Source organism: Sander vitreus, chromosome 17 (assembly GCF_031162955.1).
Source record: "Sander vitreus isolate 19-12246 chromosome 17, sanVit1, whole genome shotgun sequence".
In the NCBI taxonomy this organism is placed as follows: domain Eukaryota; kingdom Metazoa; phylum Chordata; class Actinopteri; order Perciformes; family Percidae; genus Sander; species Sander vitreus.
The window spans coordinates 21,219,052-21,245,476 of record NC_135871.1 but is presented as its reverse complement, the minus strand read 5'-3'; the positions used below and the strand labels follow the sequence as shown (position 1 = coordinate 21,245,476).

General features: G+C 40.3%; 1 protein-coding gene across 3 annotated transcripts in view; it reads right to left on the bottom strand.

Annotated features, from left to right (window-relative positions):
• Positions 1–1,575: 1,575 nt before the first annotated feature.
• The window catches only part of ccser2a (coiled-coil serine-rich protein 2a), a 59,295-nt gene continuing 34,445 nt past the window's right edge, over positions 1,576–26,425 (bottom strand). For 2 of the 3 annotated variants that reach the window (XM_078272734.1, XM_078272735.1), the window contains 4 exons: positions 25,029–25,094; positions 24,771–24,890; positions 19,869–20,015; positions 1,576–7,847 (listed from right to left, as the gene is read on the bottom strand). In XM_078272734.1, coding sequence (XP_078128860.1) covers positions 7,113–7,847; positions 19,869–20,015; positions 24,771–24,890; positions 25,029–25,094 — 1,068 coding nt within the window. In that variant the 3' untranslated portion in view covers positions 1,576–7,112. Of the gene's footprint in view, positions 7,848–12,604; positions 12,690–19,868; positions 20,016–24,770; positions 24,891–25,028; positions 25,095–26,425 lie in introns of all 3 variants that reach the window. The other variant, XM_078272736.1, reaches the window with a different exon arrangement.

Genomic DNA, 26,425 nt, shown 5'->3' with positions numbered 1-26,425 from the left:
GCAGCACACAACAGCGCCAACAACACATCACAATATGCAGGTTAGCACCATCAGCAGAAACTTACCTTAAGAAATGAAGCAGTGATTTCAGAGTCTGCCGATTTCCGGTTTGGAGTTCCTTTGAGGCCGAAGCTGGTATGATTAAAGACTAGCCAACAAATGCAGCACCAACATCATAATTTGTCCACAAAAGTCTCCTAAAAACAGGTGTTGGCAGGTTAGCTTGTTTATGTTTATGAATTGTAGCAGCAGGTGTCTGCAGCAATGTTAACAGCATAGTTAGCTAAATGAGCAGAGCAGCAGAGTAAAAAAAAATTGGAGAACAAATGGATTAAACAGGCCGCCATTTTTAAAAGGGTTTGATTCTTGCCAGAGGAGTAGCTCAGGTACAATCACGATGCCTGGGTAGCTGACCTGGTAGAGCATATATAAAGATGTACTCCTCAACGCAGCAGCCGCGGGTTTGACTCCGACCTTTGCTGCATGTCATTCCCCCTTTCTCCCCCCTTTCATGTCTTCATCTGTCCTATGAAAATAAAGGCCTAAAATGCCCAACAGAGAATCTTTAAAATGTCCATTATGTTGCTGCTTTGCTCTCTCTCTCTCTCTCTCTCTCTCTCTCTCTCTATTCCTCTTACTGTCTGTGGGTTATGTTGGGTTGAGTAACTAATACAGATCTCATTAGATATCTCAAAAGGATTTTCAATCCATTTAACTAGCCTCCATTTTACCTAGCATCTATTTAACTTCTTTAAAGTCTAGTGGAGGCTTGAATAAGTCTAAATTTGAGGGGAATTTGTATAAATTATGCACAAGAAAACAAAACAAAAACATCTACAATATATCTATTTTATTAAATGATGTAGTCATACAAAGCTTTGATGAAGAGCTGGAACATGCAGAATATAAATGTGTGGAAAATAATGATCTTTGAGGTAAAATAAAAAGGGAAACTGAAAGCTAAGGGGTTTAATACCCTGCTGTTAGAAGTACTGATTATATTAATTTGTTTAATTGAAGAGCACCAATTGTATAATTTTAAATTTTGTTATTTCACAAAAGAATGTGCACTTTCCTCAATGCCTGTGTTCTCTTAGCAACCTGCAGCACACTACAAAGTGAAAATCTGCAACATATATTTGACAGTTCATGATAAAAGAGCCTGGCTTCCTTTCAAAAGAAAACCTTTTGCACTCCATCTACCACTTCTCTATGTTAATGACAGTGTCACACTACTCCTTGCGCTTGGCAGGCTGTTATCCACTCATCGTCTCTGAAGCGTGTAACCTCATTAGTAAGTGGACTATATGCAAGGTGTACAGAGGCGGCATAGTTTGTAATGAATAGAGATGAGTTATGCTACTTAGTTTCGTTTATTTGACAAGAAGGTAAATGCCCTTTGCTTTAGGTCCTAAAAGAAGCCTTTAAGAGGCCTGAACATTGCTTACATTTCCATTAAAAGTGCCCCTGTGATGCTAACGCTAGGGCTTTGTGACTGCCTTTGAAGTTTGTTGAATTTAGAAGAAAAAAAGGGTGATTATTATTCTAAACAATAACAAAACAGACAAAACCACATTAGTTTCACAATCATACTTTATTTCCACAGAAATTCACCCAGTAGACAGTGTAAACAAGGAAAAGCATGAGGTTTCTCTTTCATTTTGAACTGAGGTCCGCAGCTTTATGTTTGTGTGTAAGCATTGGCGAAGGTCTATGATTCAGAAGAATGAATAGCATTGACTTTCAAAGTAGTACCTACCACCATAGGATCAGGGGTTTCACCTGTGGCCTCTCATTGATAGCCCAGCCCCATCTTCTGCTCGGAAGTTTAACATTTTTCTGTTGACCTAAAGTTAAAGCTATAGTGCGTAGTTTCGGTCTCCCCCATGAGGAATTCTAAGTAATGACAACAACACTGTCGCGTCCACATGATACAGCCTTCCGTGATCGGGCATGCGCCCCCACCCCTCCTCCACGCAGTTGCTAGTATGCAAAGAGGACACGGAGGATTAAAAAAACATGATGGACATGATGGAAGAGGTAATTATCTTTACTCGAGCATCTGCGCGGGAAAGTCACCGGATGACACAATCTTCTTCCATACTGAGAAATACAGAGAGAGTTGTGTGGAGCTGATAGTGTTAATTAGCTTTGTATCCACTCATTTGGCAATGGCTTGAATGTAACGGACGTTCATTAATATCAAAAAGTTACGCACTAAAGCTTTAAGCATTTAGTGTAAACACGTCTGGAGATTATTGGTCTAACATGCAAGCAATTGTGATGGAAACAACATATTAAAGAAACATGGTAAAAGGTGACAAAGCTCCATTTGCTTCAGTACTAACAGAAGATTAGCTGAAACACCCTTATCAGATTTTTTGGTTCAACCTTTATTGCTGTCTCACATGGCTTCCTAGAAAAATACGATTACATTTGCAAAGTGAGAAACACTGGGGAAAAAAGAAAGAATATAAGAATCAAAAGGTACTATAAAACCAAGTAGCTTCTAAATCCAGTTTAATGTTCATTCAGCATGTAATTCAACTAATGTCATTTAAAGTGCTCGGATCAGAATTTTCAAAAAGTTTAATTTGCTTTTCTTTCATTTGCATAAAAGGTAGCTAAAATACATAGTGTAGCGTTCCCTCATGTTTTTGCTTCAAACAATATCGCACAGTATACTGGTGATAGTGTTCAACATCTGAAAGCAGCTGATACTGGAGATTATGAAGTAATAAATACCGTGACCTTGCATATTATGGGAAAAAAATATGAACAGCTACACTACGGTATGTGCTTTATCTGCACACTTTTAAATTTAGCTATGTTGAAAATGATAACTGTAACACTTGAGTGGCGGATTTCAACCTACTGTAAAAGGACATCAATGGGCTGTACCGTGTCGTTCGCTGCTTGGACAACAAATATACTAAACCACAAGTCAAAAATTAGACTTAAATATTTAGTAGAGTTATCTCAAAAATAGAGAAAGGCATATTTGCAAGTTTAAGCTTTACTTTAAAACCATCATCAGGAGCAGATAGAGGTGGCTAGGAAACAACTACTCCTTCTGGTGGTTTTAAACCAGCATTAACAGATTTTTTTCACCACTTGGAAGCAGCTAATGGCAAATGTGTTAGCAAACAGTAGCTACAGTTAATTCCGCAGATATGTAGCATTCATTTGGAGTCATGATACACATTGATGTGAGTGAACCAAAACATTAAAGTCGTGGGCTGTAAAAAATAAAACAACAAGCTAAAAGGCTGTAAAACGCTCCGTAGAGCTGAGGGGAACTGCTGAGTTACAGTAGGTGATGATTATCTGGGTTTGTCACTGTTTGTGTTTTGTTTTTTGCGGTTGTTTTCTACTATGTTGTAAATATTAGTAGACTTCCTAGTTACAAGTCAAGTAATGTGTCAGCCGCTGTGCATCTTCATTGTATTGCATGAAAACATCTTTAGAGATAGATGATTGCCGACATGTAGTCCTGTGCCATTCAGAGTAATAATATGTAACAACCTGGCCCCTTTTCCTGTTGTGTAATGCAGCCTAATAATTTGTGAGTCTTATGGGAAAAAAAGTGAACCAAGATCCTGCATTAGAATTGATCCGAGTTGCTACAGGGAACCCAGTTGTGGTTTTGTTATAGCATAGCTAGCAAGACTGATTGGCTTGACTGCTAAACTGAGCAGGGATATTGATTTGGAGATAGGGAATACAGCACAGGGAGAGAAGGATGTCACTGACCTGCTTTCCCTGGCATGGGTTTGCCTTTGGCCTGTGGGCAAACACATCTCCCCCTCCCTCCCTCCCTCACTCTCACACTCACACACACACACACACACACACACACACACACACACTTCCAAAAGAGAAACACTGGCAGCCAGAGGTGTCTGGAGATGTACAAATACACACACACAGGCACACAAACACATACAGCAGGCAACATTGATTTCCTGTTTGGGATTACTAAGCAGTGAGTGCCACAGCTGAGGCTATTCTCTGGACCACAGTGCACACAAACAGACATGCTATGTATTTTGTGTCCCTCTCCTCTCTTATATACACCTTCACGAGATTTTATGACAAACATTCACAAGCAGAAAAGTCTGCCAGAAATGGCTTCTCCTGATCATAGCGCCTTCACTATTTCATCTCTACATCTATTATTCTTTGCTTTAAACTCCTCTTTCTTATCCTGTGTATGCATCTTTCTGTCTCTGTTTTCATTCAAATAAATGGGTTTTTCTTGGCTTCCCATAGCAGTGTTGACTGCTTGGCTGGTTTGGCACAATGCTGAAATGTCCAACAGGTAAACATTTGTTATCAGCCACATGGATCCACATTTCCAGCCTCTACCCATTTCCAGGGTAATCTAGGGACCACCTTTTCTTGTCTACACTGGACAGATGGATTAATGTGTACTTGGAGAGCTTGCCCATTTTGTGAGAGCTACCAAAACAACACAAACACTTTTGTAAGCACTTTACTGTAGAATTCAAAGTGTGTATGTAGATACACTTGTTTGGCTACTGGGAAGTGTAAACTGATGGGCCCTATCTTACACCCAGCGCAATTGACTTTGTACAGCGACGCATGTATCATTCCTATTTTGCACCCGACGCACAGCAGACTTTTCCCTCCACAGACTCACGTCGGTAAATTAGGGAATGAACTTGCGCTCCCGATGGGGCCCGATGTGTGTGTGTGTTCCCTCTGCGTTTCATGTCTCTTTGAGTTTTGTCAGAGCTCCTGTGCATGTAACTTGTGTGTCCGGATGTCTATGTGTGTGATGTGTCTATGTGTTTCTCTCTCTCCCTGTCTCATTCTGTCTATGTAGGGTGCATTATTGGATGCAGTAGACCGGACAGTGCCAGAGGCATACACCAAGCGGTCACGCGGCGTGACAGAGAAGAGAGCAGAGTTGCTGTCAGAAGGCCTTTTTAACACACTGCTGCTCTCCGTTTGGGGACATTTCGGAAGTGTTTGACTGCAAAAGGGCTCCGCAAAGGAGAGATAAACACAATTCTGAAAAACTCCCACAGAAACACCACTAAAGCCCCAAAGGCTCCCTACCTGAAAATACCACACTAATACCTTTGATGTTCCCAAAGTGATGTGCAAGAGAGCAAGAGGAGGAGACAGGGGGAAAAACGACAACAGCTCAGACACTCAAAAACACACACACACACACACACACACACACACACACACACACACACACACACACACACAAGGCAGCAGCTTCATGCCTCTAATGAGTGCCTGTTAGCTGATGTTTCCATGTGTGGGTCATTGAGACAGTTAAAGGAAGTCAGTGTGCATTGCAAAAATGTCCTTCTTAACAAGTTATTGCCTCCCAAATTCTTCTTTTTCTAAATGTCATTTTTATTAACCTGAGTTTGACTTAAATTTTTCTTATATTAAATTATGTCTTTCAAATGAGGATTTTTTTTTTCACAAAAAAAGTGTGCATTTGCACTAGAAACAAGGGACATTACTAGCACGTTTTATGTTGTGTTTGTCTTACAGTAAGGATTACCAGATAATAAATAAGCTTTGTTACATGCTGTCTCCTCTCTCTCATCATACATCCTGTTACTCTTCACTGTTTTCTATCTACAAATGCACGAAGTAGCCCTGAAATAAAAGACACTTTTAGTGTGTGTGTGTGTGCGTGTGCATTGTACCTGAACACACTTAAGTGTGTGAGTGCTTTATTACACTGCTCTTTTCCGCTACGGTATAAACCTAATTCCTCACTTGCACACTGTTTCTCTCAATAATATCTCCACCACCATCATGGTATTATTTTTATGAGCCTATAATTACGTCTGAGTTGCATTTACACAGAAGGTCTGAGACCCCTTTTGCTAATATGTGCAGGTTCAAAGGTTCACTCAGGATGTAACTAAAAACATGTATGCACCTCACCTCTATGTATCTCATCTCTCACTTACACACACACACACACACACACACACACACACACACACACACACACACACACACACACACACACACACACACACACACACTTTCATTCTGGGAGTGACAGCTGCAGAGAACTTTGACGAATTAGTTTTTCAGTCTAGCCCCCCCCCCCCCATTCCATTTCTGTTTTTTTTTTTTATTTCTCACCTCTTGTTTTTGCCTCCATCTTCCCCTTGGCCTTCTATTACAATGTGTCCGAGGGCACAGCTGTGTGAGGACAAGACTTTTAAACTTAGCCAGCGGACATAACAAAACCAAACTAAAGCTGACTTCTCCGAATGTTAACACCTTTTTTGCATCAGCGGCATTCACGTAGACTGGGTAAACCCAGCCCGATCTGCCAGCGATTTGATTTTGCCCTGCAGCTCAGGCTGGAAACCTGTACGTTTATCTATCCTGCTTCCGTTACAAATTTGCGGGAACCAATCACAAACTGGCTTATCCACCTGGCGCGCTAGTGGTGGGTTTAACACGATGACGATAGAGAAGCGACCAAGCAGCTTCTTGTTTACATTCAACAAGCCAACCACCGAAGCGCAGCACTCCATGGCAGCAACCCGTGGATGCCGCTGTCGCTGCTACGTCACCCGGATCATTGGTCTGATTGGTTGAAGGACTAGCCAATTGCGTACAGAGTCATTTGAACTATGTCTGTTGATCACGGCTCTTGTGCAGAGAAAATACAGAGCAGACTCCCCAGACTAATGTTCAATCTTAAAAGATTGAGCTTGGTCTGGTGATAGCCAGACTATCATGCATGTGCATGGCTTGCAAACTTCCATAAAATTCCCTCAATCCCAAAACTGTTATACTGTATACCACTATGGATTGCTGTGAAGATAAGATCCTGCTAGATACTATATTTCAATCAGTTAGTCAGGCTGGAGTTGTAGATGCTAATATAGAAACAATACAGCAGTCACAATACCGATGTCAACGACACAGGCAGTCCCTGAATAATCTATATGGGTTAATCAGCTCAGTGTATGTTCCTCTGACACTCAAAAGGTGAAACAATCACACAGCTATTATGGCTGAGGAGAGAAGGGGATGAATATAAATGTCAAAGTGATTCCAGTTTTAAGTTTTGATGGCTGTGTTTATGCTCTTCAGGGAATCTTTGGCTTGGGGAGGCAGGAGCGACTCAAAGGGATCAGGATCTTGGCTGACCCAGGGCCTTTGAGTGTCCTCTGATCGGGCTCCTCCAGGCTGGAGTTGGAGCACCGTGGAAACCTGCAAGGCTCTGATGCTCTGCGAGGCTGAAGCAGTGAAGCGCGACATAGACTTGAAGCCTGAACCTGGGGTCCAGCATTAAAGCAGGGAAGGCCTCTAGATGGAGGGGGCAGCTGCTTGATCTGGTTAGCCAGAGGCCCTAAGGAACACCCAGTCTTCAGAGAGGCAAAGCCACCAGTGCCCCCTGGCTTGAGTGAAGGGAGAGACACATGCTTGTGTAGGCGAGGAGGCTGCAGCATGCGAGGGCTAGTCAAACCAGGAGATTTAGCAGTGACAGAGCTCTGCCATATCACAGCAGGGGCTCTTCGTTCATGCTCTGCTGCAGACTGAGCTGCTGATGCTGGACTGTCTCTGGCAATTACCCCCTGCAGAGCCCCAAAGCCTGGCCGGTGCAGGTTGGTGCTGAGGAGATGACTCATCTCATCGGGGTGTGCTGGCCCAGACACATCTGCCATAAGGTCTTCAAGAGGACGGTCAGCATCTATTTGCACTCCTTCCTCTGATCTACTCCTTGTGAGGTCATTGTGGCCCTCTGTGGGGGGAGTTTTTACTAGTCTTCCCTGGTGGAGGTGCTCGTTGAGGCAGGGGTTGAAAGGCTGTAGTATTTGAGGCTGCAGAAAAGAGGAAAGACATATCAATATATTATTTTAAATGGGTATAAAATAGTCATGGAACAGTCAGTGTAATGAGGTACAATTCAGAGTTATTTTTACCACGCTCCAGAAATGGCTGGATTTAAAAATTCTCCAGGCATTTGAATATTTTGTTGCTGCAAAGGAACTTCTGAATCAAAAGGCAAACTGAAAATTTTGCCTTCCTTTGACTAGTTTATTTACTTTTTAATAACAGCCTGTTTCCACTGCCAGCCCCTGAACTATTCCTAGAATGAGAGAGGCAAAGTCACAGAGGAAGCCCTGATTCAGCACTTAAAAACAAGCAGAGAATAACCTTGCCATGTGAGTGCCTGGGATCTACTGAAGTCGTTGACTCATTTTGTGATCGCTGCTGCAGAGGTGCTTCAAAACATTCAAACTCAGAGCTACGATGCCTGCTGCCTGTGTATGAACATGCTGAGTCGTTAACCACATGAAATTTAGACCAACCGTGGTGTTGTCCTCCACCAGGAGACATACAGGGTATGAACACAAAATCCTGCAACAATTACGTTCTCAGTGAAGCTCATAATGTTTAATATTTGTTGTGTTAGAGAGCTGCTAATTATTCAGCATGACGAAACAACAAACTGATTCAACAAGAGTTGACTTAACACTTCTCTAACACAGGCACAACAAAAACTCATTATGACTTAATAATAGAGTTAGTATTTGTTTCAACACTCCTGTATTGGATTGGATTGCTTTCGATTGTGAAGTGTTTTGATATATGATATCTGTCCATTCCCTGCACATGCTTTATTTGTTTTAGATTGAAGAATTCATACTTTCGGCATCACAGCTTCACTTTAAAAAAGCAATGAAGATAATTTTGCTTTTACAAGAGGTACCACTACAGTATATGCCCGTTTGATGTATATGCCATAAGATAACTTTAACCTTGTTTAGAACAACTATTCTGGACCATGTTTCCAGATAAGCAGCAGAATACAAGGCCAACGGTACTTATTAGTCCAAACAACCACCAGCAGGAGCAGAGTTGCTCAGATCAGAAAAAAAGTCAACATTGAACTATATATGAATATTTTATACAGTATATGAGTACATTTTCTGAATAGGTTATGACCTAAAAATAAAAATCTGTCATGACATTTCCTATTTTAGCATACTTAGTTTGAGTCGGATTCTGTAGGGCATACTGACAGCATTACTGCCAGTTTTTACCACCAGACTGGCCTTTTTCCATCAATCCATTCCAATGTCCAATCCATTGAGCAGAACCTAAATAATCTAAATCCACCTGAAACCATCTAAAGCATGAACTCAGTTTTAGCAGAAAACATACCCTCTGCGAATTGAAAGTAAGATCTCAGAGGATGTGAATATATAGCTGTGCAGGTCAAGCTGCTTTGCCTGTTTCTACCATCAGTCATTTATATTAAGAGTGGGAGTTGATGTCCGAGGCCACAGCTCCATCTCCTGGTCCCCTGCCACAATCTGTCCTCTAGCCTATTACAAAAACCTTGTCCACCTCCAGTATCAGTTTTTTGTTGCATGTTTTTCAAGCAAAAAAATACTGTTTCTAGATTTCAAAGTCTGTCATTTTAAATCTTCTGAATAAAGAATGTACTGTTGCTTCTTACAATAGCTCTGATCAGTCTGTCACTCAAATCATGAGCATGTTATTAAGCCTTTCTTTTTTTGCTTTGATACAGTACAGTTGCTTTTGTGATACAGTTTGGGAGCACTCCCTACTGACTCAGTTCAAAAACAAAATAAAAGACGTTCCAATCCACAAATTACAGGTGTTATGAAGTAAATCAACTACATTAATAGGACATCATCATTATAGATACATGCCTTGTGCTAATTTTCAGTTTGGACAATGTGGTTCATGATAAAAAAAAAAAAAAAACTAAAATGTCCATTCTCATAACACTACCTTTAACATATGATACCTTTAATTGCAAGGTTTGCATTAAGTGAATATATTTATAGCTTGCCCAGCTGGAAGAAGCCTAGCAACATGCAGTATCTGCAGGGTGTAAGTCAATAATTATTGGCATCTATAGCTGTCTGCTACAGATACAAATAATTAGCAGCAATCATTCTGAGCTCCTCACTGCCAAGAAGTAAATAGCTCAGCTCACTGATGATAGCTATCACTTGAATAGAAATGTTCTTTCTAACCAAGAAAGACGCAACATTTGAAGCACCTGGAAGATGCCAGGGCCCACCCACAAAAACCGATCTCATCTCCAGCCTCTCTCACAGTAAAACACGGCTGTGTGATTAGAAAAGCAACATGCAAGAATTTGAATAAGGATGTAAATGATCCCTGTTATGTCTGTCAGAAGACAAGGTGATTGTAGCACATAAGCAGATCAGAGTGGCAATATGGTAGCACTCCATTTCAAAGCTAGATTAACTTTGTGGTATCATTTAATATAGGTGGTTGTGTAAATGGTGAGTTGAATCATGTTTGAATTTAAGCAGTGGAAATAGTGTGAGAGCAGAGGAAGTGTGATTACTTTGATTTGTTTTGCTTGCTGTGCTTAACTGCTTTGATAGGGGAGTCAGAATAAAGGCGATTGCTCAGGACAGCTGTAATATGCATTCACGTCCCATAACATAAGGGTTTTCTTAAATGTTATTCCTTCCAATACACTTCATCCAAATCCTTCAAGGTGAACACCTAGGATAATAAAGCACCTTTTCAATAAATAAAATATAGAAAAACAAATGCACACAGAGAGATGTAACCATGCATGCATACCGGTTCCTATATACTTCATTTAAAAGGATGGAACAAATTGAAAAGACAGGTAAATGAAATGTGAAAAAAATTATAAATGACCAAAAGTAAATAAGTATCACTGTGACCTCCATTAAGAAGAGTGGACCAAAGTTCAAAGTACAGATACATCAGATCAAAACTCTAAAACAACTGAAAATCCAACGCAAAGCATGCAGACACAGATGTAGAAGGGCATGCTTCAGTCGCGCCTCGTGACGCCAAACCACAGCCCAGCGTGCAGGAGGTGGGGGCAGCATGTTGACTGCATGTTAAAGAAACATTACTGTACCACGCTGTGTCAGTGAAGTACTGCACTAGGTGCTCCACTCCTGGTCATAGGCATTATTTGGGGGGAGGCAAAGGCAGAAGAGAGAACATGGGAAATTCAATTAAATTTTTTCAGTGACGGAGAACAGAGATGAGGAGAAAAAAGGGTTAAAAGACAGAGAGAGAGGGTGGAGAGTGAGAAAGAGAGAAAATGTGGTGGTATTGACTTGTAAAACAGACACTTGTTGGTGGTAAGAAATTAGAAATCCAGAATTAACACCCAGCCCATGCTTGCAATAAAAGGTCACACATTAGTTCAACAAACAAACCAATGTAATGCAAAATGTAATTACTGCTTCCTCCATTCAGCGGCATTCTATTCTGAAAACCATCATTACTGGCAAGAACTCTTTGCTCCCAGGGAAGTCAGAGCATTCTTATATCTAAATATAACTGCATACCGACTATTTCAGTGTCATTACTTCTCCTCGTACTGTTTTCTCCTACTGTACAGACGCTCTTTTGATAGTTGTCGAAAACAGTCTATAAACATAGGTGCACTTAAGATCGAATTAACCTGAGATATACTAAAAGAAAATACATCACCCTCCCTCTTGATACAAAGCTGATCCACACTGAGATAGATCAAAAGAACACAGCGTGGGTTCTTCTCTTTGTTTCTTTCTTTGTTTTTTTGCTCTTTGCTCTCTCACATATGTGTATTTTCTGAAGTCTATTTACCCAATGTCATTATTGTTCTCTGCCTCTCCTACTTGCTACCTCATCAGCACAGCATAATACAAAAGCTTTGGGTAACACTTTACTTGAAGGCATCTTCATAAGAGTGACATGACACTGTCATGAAAACATGACACTGTCATGACACATGAACCCCAACCCTAACCCTAACTTGTCATGACAAAAACCGAATGACACTTACTAAAAGAAGCGTTATGTCATAAACGTTTATGACTTGTCCATAATGTTTATGACATGTTCATGACAGTGTCATGTCACTCTTATGTAGATACCTTCAAGTAAAGTGTAACCAAGCTTTGTTGTGGGATTCACCGTTGCTGTGACTGTGCAGTCATTGTTTCGGCAGACCTGTCCTCAATAAAGTCAAACTCTTTTAGTCTGCAGGCAAATGTTGCAAATTTAATTTTTATATCCAAAGCAAAGATCATGTTATGGTCATGTGTAGAAGATACATCCTCTGTTAAGGGAACTATTATATCATTCATTTACATTATATATTAACATTGTTCCTACTGCAAATTATGGTAGATATATTATTTTTTAGGGGAGTAAAGGTTAGAAATGCAGGTATCTGCAGGTTTTGGAAAGTCGCCAAAGTCAGCTAGTTTCTGACTGAACACAGCAAATAAAAGAGAACTGAAGCTATGGGAAAACGACACCTGAAAATGAATTGCTAAGGGACAAGAAGTCAGACTGTGTTTAGTACTATTTTGCATGTTATTAATCTTGTTCAAAAGTCTAAAACTGACATACAAATCTCCCTATAACTGCACAGTGAAAAAAGGCTCTGCTAATTTAAACAAAGATCTTTCAGTAGTTTAAAGGGTTTTAATTGGAGATAAAGTCAATTATTATTACTATTTACAGACCTATGGATAAGTTGTGTTAGGAAAAGATAGAGAAGAGGCTGCAAAGGATGTTAGTGACTCACTCTGTCTGCGCTGGGGCATGCTGGTACGGGTCAAGCCCTGGTGCTGTGCCTGCCACGGGGACAGCAAAGGGGTGGGCAGCACACCCTACGCAGAGAAAAACACAAAGGACAAAAGGCATGACGTAGCAGAACACACACACACACACACACACACACACACACACACACAGAAGCATGCCAACATAATAAACACACACTCACAGTCATAAACACACTGTTAATGAGGATGGATAGCCCAATTTACACAGCACACAAAAACACACATAGGCAAACATGCACACGTATCTTTGATTTCCCTTTGAGTAACTTTTTTTGTTGGGAAAATACTCTTTTTCCCACAATGTCTGACAGTATCATAAATATCCTATATCGGCTCGTTTCAACTATTCACTGAAGCAACAAACGTACAGTAATATATGATGTTTATACATACATACAATATATAATAATAAATAAAACGCAGGATCCATTCTTTTTTATAGCAACACTATATTTCCCTCAAATTTAAATATACAATATAGAGGTTTCATATTTCATATTTGGTGTATGTATTTTAATGAACACGTCTGGTCCCAGTCTTCATTTGGTCAAAATGTTCAGAAATGTTCAACACACACACAAAAGACTAATGTATACACATAAGTTATCCACCACATCACATTATTAAGCTATTGTTAATAGGGAATTGTGAAGTATCCAAACAGGAAGCAAAACATTGTTTTCCACACCTACCACTATAATGTGTATTTTTCAGATCAGTTCAGTTCAATTTTATTTATGTAGCACGTTTAAAAACAACCATAGTTGACCGAAGTGCTTAAGAAGCTCAAAAACCCAAAATGATAATATACACAAACAATACACAATACAAAATAACCAACCGTAGAAAAGGTGTCAAAGCTCAACTTGAATTGAAAGCCAACGAATAGTAGTGGGTCTTAAGAAAGGACTTGAATGTTTTAGCAGTCCGAGCTGTTCTTATATGAATAGGTAAACTATTCCAGAGGTTAGGAGCAGCCACTGCAAAGGCTCGGTCACCTTTATTCTTTAACCTGGATCTGGGCACATTGAGAAGCATCTGATTGGAAGACCTCAGTGCTTTCACAGGTGTGTGGACATGTAAAAGCTCAGATAAATAAGAAGGCGACAACCCATTTAAAGCCAGTGGATCGAGGCCAAAATTGGTGTAATGTGATCACGCTTTTTGGTCCCGGTTAAAAGTCGAGCTGCTGCGTTCTGGACTAACTGTAACCGACGAAGGGATGACTGATCCAATCCAACAAATGAAGAGTTACAGTAGTCTAATCGAGACGTAATAAATGCACGTATGACTGTTTCGAAGTCTTTGCATAGCAGATAGGGCTTGACTTTAGCCAAAAGTCTCAGCTGGAAGAAACTGGCTTTAATAACAGAACTAATCTGTTTGTCAAATTTAAAAGCACTGTCAAAAATCACACCCAGATTCTTGGTAAAAAGGACGAATATGGGAACCTAAAGTACCAAGAGCATCTACACAATATCATACTCATTATCCTATAAAACATTCGTTACCTGGACTTTTTTATTGTCTTTATGTTGTTTCTCCCAGGGCCACTCTGGAAACCATTTCTTCCTCCTGCATAATTGTTTTTACATAGATATAGTAAAATCTATTATCAACTATCCCTAGTGCAAACTCTACAATCCTTTGTAGAAGAGCACCACATCATAGGCAATGCAAAAAACAAGGTGACACTGTAAACGACAACTTTTCCACCCATCATTTTGAAAACTGACAGAACAAGTTTTATAAGATGGGAAGTGGGGGGATTTTTCATAAACTTGTGATGCCATCTCTATTTGATGTATGTCTATTGCATATGCTGAAGATATGTGTCAGTCTCTTGAACACCTTTTAATAACTGGTCTTGGGTTACACAGTAAGATGATTGGCAAGGATAAATTCACACTTAAGAGTATAATTAGTGGCAAATCCATAGGCATCTAACTGAGGCACAATGTGACAGCTGGAATCATTGAATGTATGGCTTATTGCAACTGGTCTACCTAAATAGTATATTTCAGCCCACTTTCTTACCACATTATCTGTATGTTCTACTTTCTCCATTTGTCACATTATGCAGTCTGTCGTCTGAGCATTTAGTTTGACCAGCATCTGTAACTCTGCACTACCTGAAAGAACACAAGCCCTTTTATTGATACCAAACCTATCTTCAGGTCAAGCAATTCAAAGATCCCTGGCCCCCATTGGGAGAGGCAAAGTGAAGGGGCAGCAGGGCCATCACGTTAAGCAAACGGACGGACTAAAACCTTATCAAATGCTTTTTTTCCTCAGTTGTGGAGAGGGCTGCCGCTCAATTAGGACTCCACTATAGAAGAGAGAAGCACTGAATCTCTCAAAGGGAAGAAGGAACAGATAGAGATCCAGCCCAAGCTATTTCAGAGCCCTCCTAGAGCGTTTAGAGGGGGGAGGAATAAGTTCCCCTGATCTGTTCTTGTCCATGTCCTTCCGTGAACATCAACAACTGCTTCAGCGGGAGGTCTTGGCAGAAGCCTCTTGTCGAGGCTTCATTTGCAGAGAGGAAAAACTTGGGTGGTGAAAACAAGAGGGTACGTCGGGGGCTCTCACATGATTCTGACAGTGTCTGGCAGCTTTATTAGACTACAGCAGCAGCTTAGCCTGTCAATTTCTTACAGTTTCCATTGCTGTAAAGACTCTTGAATGAAGGGCTACCAGAGTTTTACAAGGTCAGGGAGAAATTGTGAAAATATAAAAGTTTTTCATATTCCATCAATTTCATCAAAACTTTTTTTATTTCATGCTCACCAGTAGGCTACAGAGACCCTGGTTTTGATGCTTGGTAGTAGCACTTCTGGCTTTTTCAAATGAACACAAGTGTTCACAAGTGGAACACAGCAAGGGTTCTCTTCCTTGTTGCTGCACTCACAACGCCTCCTTGTTGGTGTTGCCTGCACAGTGGGGCTGAAATATGGTCCTGGCAATGGGGAAAAATAACCTAAACCACCAGCATTACACTCTCCTGGTAAAGCTCACAAGGTAGTGGAGGAAGCACCTGTCTGTCTGCAGCACTCGCAGGGACAACAGTAGTTAGCAGTGAAAAGAACTGCAGTTCACATAGAATATGGCAGCATATTTTAAGAGAGCGGGTGCAAAACTCTATGAGAATAAGTAATATAATATATATTCGACCCCAAGCAGCATTAGGTTAAATATGTACTTAAAATGTTTCTAACTATACATTTATTTACAAATACCAACCCTTAATATTTATCAGTGTAAAGCATTTCAAGATCCTAATGTCATTGTGACAATAGTTCAGAACAGTAATTCAGAAGACACTGGGACCATGTGTAACCAAAAGGGTTCAAGAACAGGAAACATTTTTCTTTGGTATGCCATTTTTAGGCTTGTACATAAAAAAGTAGGTGCTAGCTAAAGGCTTAAACTTGCTCTGTGTTATGGCAAAATGACTTGAATGACATTTAGCTGACAACAAATGAAGGGGACAGAACAATAATAATGGTAATAGTCGTAGTATGTTCACTAGAGGCCCCTCTCATAGTGATTTGTTAAGCTACTTTGTTTGTGCAGAGTCCCAAAAGAAGATGGCGAAACCTTTCCTTTCAAAAAGTCAAGTAAAAGTTGTTCTTTGTGATCCTACAAGCTTTTCATCAAATAACAGTATTTAGAAGAAACCATGATGCTAAGCCCCTAATCTACTACACAGAGCTTCTCGTGGTTCGCTACAGCTAATACCTCAGGTTTGGACGCAGTGTCTCACTTCACAGACTTTGGCAATTAAATCCTCACTGTCCAAGATGACTGCTGTGCATTGTGTATTAAAGTGTGTGCATGTGTGATGGCGTGCCTGTGGGTGGAGAGGTAATGTCAGGATCTGAGAGGGCAAAACCTAAAGAGTCTCTCTCTCTCTCTCTCTCTCTCTCTCTCTCTCTCTCTCTAAATTAATCTAATTACATCTGAGCTAAGAATTAGAGAGGTAATGTCAAAGAAAGAATGACATACAAAAACATGGGGAATGAGAAAAAATCACTGAAGCAAGACTGAAAGAATATAACAGAGTGAGAGAGCAGAGCGATAAAAAGACATGAAGGTTGGGGTGTGAGAGGACAACAGGCGCTAAAGAAGATGAGAGGTAGTAGGAGGGTAGCTGTAATTATGTTCTCTGTCTGCCATTGATGAAACACTGCCTATTGTGTTGCCATTGTTTAACTGCTGCTGCTCATCCGCGTGTTTGTTTATCTGGGTTATTAACAAGGTCGGCTCCCCGGTCCTCAGTCTGCTGAACTCATTGTTCAGTCAAACTGAGAGTGCCCCACACTTGAGTACAAGAGATGCATGTGGCACATCCCACACACACAAACACACACAAACACACACACACACACTTGTGCTACATCTTGAAATTACTCATGTTTTATTTGTTACAAATGCAGAGGAGGCACAGAAAACATTCCCGCTGCTGTGATTGCTCTAAGGAGCTTTATGAGAAGGGTATGTTTCTACAAGTGAGATTTTAGTAGTTTTCAGTGACACACGACAAGGTGTCTTGCTGCGACAAGTGTGTCAACTATTTCTCTGCGTCTTGTAAAGTAACAGTCATATACTCATGCCATATTGTTAGACATGTCTTTCTCTGAGCATGCTTTTGGACTCAAAATTGGATTGTAAACAGATTAAAATGGGTCACAAGTCTTCCTACAGACTTAGAAGAAGTTAGGAGATGAGTTCATCACAAACAGTGAAATTGGTTAAAGCAGCCTACAGAGCAATAGCCCACAATAGTTTGGTTCCTGAGGAAAAGTGATGGGAATAAATGTCTCTGTTGAGGTGAATATATGAACTGCTTGAAGATGCTGCATGGATAATGTACAAAAAGTAAATGTCCCTAAATAGCCATGCCCAAGGGTCATAGGCAAAAAGCTCTCTTTTGTTATACTCTTAATCTGAGTTTAAACCACAGTGAGATTTCTCCTAACTTCATGTTCAAGTTGCTGAAAAGACTCAGCCAAGGATTCAACTCTAGACCTCCCAGAACCAGGGTACACCTTCCCCTGTGGTCTACTGATAAGGCAACTAGATATCAGCATTAAAGCTATAAAAAGATTATAGCTACTGGCCTTTGACATCAAAATTATTCTTGGCTGATCCTTTCAGCTGAGCAGTCAAAAAATACAATCAGAGGGCAAGAGCTACTCCAGTGCTCTGTTACAGCAGCACTTTAAATGTCAGAGGAGAGCAAGAGGGGGGAAAAAAAACAATAAAGATGACAGCAGAGTATGAATGTGAGCATGTGCGTGTTGGAGAAGTACTAAAAAGTGAAATAAAGATTCTATGAGCATGCAAGTGGGGAAAAACAATGGAATGGAAAAATAATATTTGTGTAAAAAAATGCCAAGTGTAAAGGAATATAGCTAGAGAGACAAACACATTGAAAAGATTGTATGAAAAACACCAGAGGTGAAAATGAAGCATTGTTTGAGAATCACTGTGAACCCGGGCTTGCTGAAGGTGCTAAACCTAGTGCGATACCAAGAACTTTGATACCATCTAAAAGTAAGAATAAGAAACATCCCTCTTCTCTCTGTCATTTATTTACTCTGTGCTCTCTTTACTTCTTACCTTCTTGTTAACCCAACAAAAAATTCACAGATAACCTTTTCGAGCAACTGCATTAAAAGTAAAATGCCACTAGCATAATTTGCTTGCTTTGCTGCCACAGCGCTGCAACAAAATGTGCAGGAAATAGTCTCCACCCTGGTGAGGACATAGTATTGTAGATTAAAGGGAGAAAAAAGGGAGGAAGGTGGCAAACAAAACAATATCTATAAACAGGAGCAGACAGAATGGACAGCAAAGCATAAACTCAATCTTGCTGTGTTTTAGTGTGTTATTATACACCAGGCGCTACAGGTCACAGGTAGATGTTCCCACCATAGAGATGCTTCCCATCGAGCACAGCTAGCCCTGCTTTGATGGTTACCATAGCAACTGTTAAACCGTATGCGGTAAGCAGGGACCTTTCTTCTGTTTAATCCTTCATTTTTTTTCTCCGTGGCTTATGTGTAGTACAATAAAATATACTTGTGATAAATACTTTTCCACCACTGTTGACTTAGTGGTCGGGCCTCATTTCTATAATTTATTATTACAATTATACCAATAACCCTGGAAATCTCTTTGGTACTATTTTTTTTTTATTAAATTATTTTCTCTATGTAACCTCATACTCTTTATTTCTGCCTCTTTGTGTGTGTCTGTGTGTGTGTGTGTGTGTGTGTGTGTGTGTGTGTGTGTGTCATGCATACCATAATTAACCTTAACACTGCTTATTCAAAAACGTAACAAATGAAGAGTGCTCACAAGTGGGTGCTCACAGATGTACTCGTTCTAAGCACTTAAAAATGAATTAATGATAGTTTTCCCCACGTTTGCTGCTGTACCTAAAAGCAGCTATTTTGTCCATTGTATGTTACATTATACATATACAGCAGTTATTATTTGCTTGCCCTACCTTTATTACAACCATATTTATTAGTTCTCTGTTTGAAAGTAATGATGGCAGAGAGCAGGTCAATTAGGGGAGTGTTTACTAGGCACCCTGCCTGTGGCACTCCTGCTATTGAATCAATACTTGGCTTCCACACAGCATGCTATTGTGGCACGATGCTGAACACATTGAACACATATATTTCCATCTTCCACTTCGCTGTCTCTCTCTCTGTCTGTCTACTTCCTTCCTCCCATGAATCTCTCTCTCTTTTCCTCCAACCCTCCAACTGTTAATCTTCTCTTTCTCAGTCACTCGAACATCAACACCCGCTTCACAACTCCCTGTTCAGTGTGATATCTGGATATTAAGAGTGTGAGAGTGACAAGCCCACTGACAACCCAATAAACTGTATTCCATAGAGGGGGCATGGTGTAGTCATCAAACAATTCAGACACGGCTGGTCTGAGAGAAGCAGCAGATAAATGGGGAACTGGTTGAATGAATTCAGTGGAGTGACATACTACACACATGTACTTGGTCACCAGTGTATCCCACTGAGATGTGTACTACTGCATCAGGCAAGCTCTGATATATAATAATATATTGATAATTGTTGAATTAAGGTGAAACACACACATTGTATTCTGAACCAGTTACAGATTTTAGAAATCCAGTTTTGCAAAACTAACGTGAGCACTTCAGGAGTGGGTGCGGTTAATGTTTACACTCACAGCATGGGTTGGTGGTCTCCAGTACGTCTGTGTGGCCTTGTCATATTGATGCTGAATCCGTTTGTCCATCTGTCTGTCGCTCTGTCGTAGTGAAGTGGGAGCCCTCTGGTGGTGGCACTGACACCTGACCGGCTGTCCTTGAGCAGACTGAGGGGGCAAGAATAAATAAATCAATGAAATAAAAAATTATTACACAATTCATTGTTGGGTTTAATATATCGCATTTGGCATCACCAGTTGTCTAAATATACAACGTTAGCAGTAAAGATAGCAGGAAAACCAACCACAAGTATCAGATGTAATACACAAGAACATGAATAAATAAACAAATCAATGAATATTTTTATGCCAAAGCAATGAAATATCATTGTGCATCTCCACTTCTTTAGACCGAATGTGGAAGAAAACTGTGAGTTAACAGACTATCACTCAGTTTTGTTTCAAACTGACAGGCATGATGGACACATCAGGGAAAATTGGGCCCAGGTTGTAAATGGCTATAATTACCTTTACATGATCATTTAAAGATCCTGCACTAAATTAAACTCACTGACATTTACTTTAAACTATGGCTGTCAAACGATTACATTTTCTTAATCGCGATTAATCGTTGAATTTCTATAGTTAATCGCGATTAATCGCATGTTTTATCACATGATTAAAATTCTATTATTTTGCATTTCAGAACTGTTTTTAAGTACATATTAACAATGGAAAGCCATTCTTACCAGTGTATCTTGATTGGGAATCAAATGAATGCAAAGAAAATTACTTTATGAACTTGATTTTAAGATTTGTATTAGTTTATTATATATTTAATCTAGTCACACATTTGACTCTAGAGTCAATATTAGGGTTGGGTATTGTTTGGTTTGGATACCGGTGCTAAAGCGGTACTTTTAAAACGGTACCGGTGCCTTTACGGTGCCTGAACCGATAAAAAAAAAGAAGGGTACTAAACAGTTGGCGACATTAAAGAATGGCTTGTTTATTGCTAAGGCCATATCGTCAAAATTAAATGTTTAATAATAATGTAATCACTATAACAATAACTTATTTCACTAGTAATTAGCTGTTGAATGACAAAAACAACCACCAGATGGTATAAGCCTTTACTATTAACTATTAACTCAATCTAATATTGAATTAAACATCGGAGCAGCTGATGATGTGCATTAAATAATTGTAGTTGTAAGAATTTAGAAATAAATCTCATATAATCTTTCTTATATGTGAATAAATAGCAGAGCAACGTACAATATACAAATACAATGACAAAAATTGCTAGTTTTTCCAGCTTTGGTAAAAACTTCAATACAGCTCAAACAAGATGAGCGCATAATCATGAGCAGTCTGCTTCAACACACAGAGAAATCAGTTTTCTGTCTTTGAAAGCTCCACTTTTCTCTGTCCCATTTTTTTCATTTTCTCTCCTCTTAGTCCTTCACATAAACACATGCAGCATACTGCAACAGACTTTCTCCCTGCCGCACACAGCTACTCTATTGTTTTCTTATTACTCCATTATGTTCAATTCAGTCAACTGTTCCCCACTTCTGTCTCTCAGCAGTTTCTCTGTAACACTTCACCTCCCTCTGTATACCTGACTCTTAACCAACTGTAATATTATCTCGTAACCAAACAGCAGGTCCAGCCGCCTTTGGCTTTCTAATTCTAGATATCATGTGAACTGGCAATCTTCACAGCCTCTGAACCAGGGTGGGTCTAATTGGTATTTTCTCACAACCAAACATTCAAGGTTTGTCAGCACATTGAACTGATCCAAGCCTGATCCTCGTTGTTCAATCCTGTCCTGCAGGGACATCAGAGGCCATGATAATACAAATCATCTTCAGCATTCCTTTAAAGGGGAACTATGCAGTTTTTTTTAGCTTAATTTACCTTAACTGAAGAGCTTCGGAGTCATTGGAATGGTTATATGACTTTTTTCGGGTTGAATGGTGGTCGTCTCACTCCCCCCTAGCGCCTGAGAGCGGAAAAACCACCCTTGCAACTTTGGGCCGCCGGGCTCAGCGTCAGGAAGTATCGCGTGATATCAGGTCTTGCGATGTAACAAATTGCTTTACGGCACTGCACACATACAGGAACCGGCTGCAATATTACGAATCCCACTATGACCACGCCAAGACCCGCCCTTCAATAGCATTTATTGGCCAGGCGTCCATGGTTACGCAAGGTAAAGTAACCCCATTTGTGCAGGTCCTATCCCCTGACCAATCGGCTATCCTAACCTTAACCACTCAAGGTCAAATGCCTAACCCCAACCAATCGAGCTGCTTCCTAGGGCGGGTCTTGGCGTGGCCATAGTGGGATTCGTAAATCCCGGCTAGCTATAAGAACAAGGTAGCGACGGAGTTTTTCACACTATCGTCATGGCTGAGCCGGCAAAAAAGAAGCAGAAAGCTAGGAAAGCATTGTCGGAGGAACAGAGAAAGAGGAAACGGCAGACTGACCGAGCGAGGAGTCAGACATGGGTAAACATTGGACCTGCGTTTTCAGAATGGCGAGAACTGAGACAAACAGAAGCCTGCAAATCCGATGCTGACCTGGCGTTCTTGCTGTTGCACCTGTAAGTATCTTTGGGATAAACTCTGTTTGTATTTCTTGTTATTGTGACTATTGTCTATAAAGGATTTTATTATGATCGCTGTCTGTTACGGGCTTACTAGCTAGCTTGCTCTGTCTAGCTCAGTGGACATGGCTCCGTGCGTTCGCCGGCTTCTTTGAAAACAAATGCACATGACCAGAGGGAGAAGATGGGAAGGGGAGTCACCAATGAGTTTTTACAATATCTATTCCAAAGCTGTAGGGGGAGCTCTATAGAGAAACCTGCGAGCAAAAAGAGAAAACAGCGAAGAAATTGCCAGAACTGCATAGCGCCCCTTTAACCTAAGTTCGGGGGCCCACATAGTGCTTCCAAGACGGAGTCAACAGAGCAAATATCTCTGTTTCCCTCTTATCTTCTTTCTACTCTTCCCAACATCTTTACTCTTTCAGCCTCTACAACCATTAATGTCAGGCAGAGATTTGAAAATATGTGTACATTTACTTTGCTTGTTGTGGGTGACAGTGCAACAATATTGTTCTTGGCAGAAGAACATGCTGTGGGTGGGTGCTAATTCTAATTGGAGGGAAAGTATGCGGCAGTGAGGCTGGAGAACAGACCTGGCTTTGACATTTTGGTATTTCTTGATACGGCTGGGATTTGAATAATGTCAGCCTGGCATAGGGTTGTTTGGCTAACAAGCGAGCCTGGTCAAGAAACTAATGAATGTTAGAGTGGAGATGGAGCCAGCTAAAAGTGAACAGAACGGAGGTTATTGGTAGGCAGTCTTTACCGTGTACACACACTGGAGTGTACGTGAAAGTCCAGCAACATACTGAGCAGAAACTGAACTCCCACCTATGATAAAGGGTACTACAGTCAGTCTTCACTGACTCACTACAAAGCTGAACAGTGGCTCTGTACATGTATTACGTGCCTTGCACACTGTAGAGTGAATTAACAAAAAGACTGCGTTGCTTTTGTGGCCACTAAACCTGCACAAAATTGGCCTATTTCTATGCAAATGAGCCTCATTGCAAAAGCAGTCCAATTCACAAAGCTCAGGGCAAATAGCCAGGCGCAGTTACAGCGAAATTCTTAGCGTCTTCAGAGATTTGTTGGTAATGAAGTGCATTTATAAGGGGGGTCCTCTGCTTCCAATCATGACACTTCAATGCCATCTTCTTCTACAGTCTGAAGGTGTGCGTTTGAAAAAACCAAAAGCACTGACAGACTGGGATATTAAATACCAAATACTGTTTATCTCTGTCACATTTAAATTCCTTGCTTGAAGTTTTGAGAAATGCCTCTGCGCCTTGTCGGTCAAGACCTGTAGCTCGCAGTCTGTAAATCTCATTCTGTCATTTATCTGCCTACTGCATTTTTGGTGCAAAGGCAACATTTATACTTTGCCGCATGGATAATTGCAATTAGACGCAAAAAGGGGGCAAATTGCACTCTGCTGGAAAACCTTATGGGCTTGTTAGTGCTGTATATGTAATATCATAAGCGCAATATCTTTTGTGACTTGGACCTTGAGACAGCGGTTGCAATCCATTCTTTTCAAATTTGCCCCGGTGTTTTTATCAATCCCTCTCTGTCTTCAATATGCTACAAACCACAGGGTGATTATGTTTATAGAAAATTATTTGCTCTGTCTTGTTCGCTCTATTCCTTCTTTTCACGCTTTTCTTTTATACACTTTTTTTACCTTATCTAAGTCAAGGGTCTAAGGATATAGGGTGTCATCTGTTGCCCTTTGGGGCAAATTTGTGAATTACACAAGCTGCCAACCCTCTCATCGATGATCTTGTCTGTTTCTAATCTCACGAATGACTCATTATTAAAATGCTAAACGTAATACCATTAAAACAGATATCAACAGTAGTAAGAACTCACATACTGTACCTACATGAAAATATCTATTAACATTCTACTAGTGTCATTGCTGTCAGAGCAAAAGTCAGACGTAAAAGATCTGCACACCGTACTGATAGCTCCCATCAAATGTAATTTAACAGAGCAATGTTTTGATCTAACAGAAATCTTTGTCAGGCATTGGCAAACCTATTTGCTGGGAGCTATCAGTACAGCGTGAAGATCCTTCGTCAGACTTTGGCCTTCAATTTGTGTTTTGACTCGGCACCTGTAGAAGGTTTTTGGATGTGCAGCGTGCCCTACACTCTGTTTAATGTCTGTCAGAGTCCCAAATGTAAGATATGGGGACAATGTATTCCTGGAATTGAATGGTTACACTGGAACTATTTCCCCCCATATAGTATACAGTCCCCTTTTCAGACTTTACACTTGTATCAGTCGTGTTCACACCAACTCACAATTTGTTTGCGCTGATGTTGTTGTAACTGTTGACACTGCAATGTGAGCTTAGCAATGGTCTTGTCTCGACTCCTCAGCTCCTCTCTGAGCACCTGCACTTCCTTAATCAGCTCCTCCAACTGAAAACACACACACATACAGTATAATGTAGCGGTAGTACACTACCTCAGTAGGAAACTGGAGAAAAATAAACACTATATATAGATATATGTATACACAATCAATCACTGCTATAACCCAGAGGTAAAGTTTCTTACCTGTGATACAGTGGTATTGTCTTCAATCTCTTCAGGAACATCTGCTGGAGAGTCGGTATCCTCAAGCTAGAAACAAACACAGTGAACTGGATCAATGACAATTGCCTTAGGCATGCCTCAAGAGCAATATTTCGCAACAGTGGAATAACTCTTCAGCATATACACTCTGCTGACCCTGAACTGTCAGCCACCAATGCTAGATACCTCAGGCAGAGCTGAGATTATTTTTGAACATTCAATACATTTATTTCATAGTTCGTACAAAAACATGTCTGTAGAGGCTGCTTGAAGTTTCATTTAATGATCATTAATTGATTAATGACCTGTAACACCAAACGAGACTAACAGTGAAAAGAACGCTATTTTTATATAGTTTTTATTAGTACCTTTGCGCGGGTCCGATTTTTTCCACGAAGTCACAGAATGATATGCGGAGGTAGAACGGCTCTACAGTAACACATTCTCACAGATTTCTTTGTAACACCAGAACAGCCTGTGTTAGTGTATCCAGCCAGGTAAAAGATAACAGGAGATGTATTTATACAGGCCTAATTGTATTTGAATTTTATTTTAGAAGTTATGTGTTGTAGTTATGACTGACACTGGGACAAGGCTATCACAGGATAAAAGGAAATTAAACAAAGAATAACTAAAAGCTAAAAGTGTGAAAGACAACGGGCAAGACTCAGAGTCAATCTCGGTCGGGCTTTCAACAGATAGAGACAATAACGGGATTGTAAATGATTCAAAACAGACCCCGGATTGGCCCTCAGTTGTGTAATATGTCTATTTCATTCATGAAATAACTTTACAAAGCACCTATATTAAATTACGTCCCCCTTCCATTTAGCGCGGCCGTTTTATTCCTTTCAGTCTGTGTTTGTGTTGGCCTACTATTTTCTTTTCCCTTGTCCCCCTGTACTTGCGAAAAGCGTCAATGGGTTTCATAAAATGCGCTACAAATCGAAGATATTATTACGTTAGTTGCTACAACAAACTCTTAGTGCTTTGGCTCGGGACACAGTGACAGTGATATCCGGTTTAGCTCATGATACATTCAAAGTAGGTAGTCGTATGCAACACTTGAAACGCAACGATGCATCTGTAACTTATTCTTTTATTGTAAATGAATGATTTTCTGTCTGAGCAAAACATTCATCGCAACTACATGAACTCCCAGTAACGCTAACTCAGTAATACAGCACCTTAAAGAAAAGACACTACGACAGCAGGTGTGGTAAAAACACTACTGCTTTTGCCCAAAGCGGCTGCTGGAATCAACACAAACTGAAACTGTTACATATAGCCACTTTAAATTACAGCAGCACTTGTGTATTTTTTTCCAAAGCAGATCCATATTTCATCTCACATAGACTAGAATATTCAGTGCAACACTC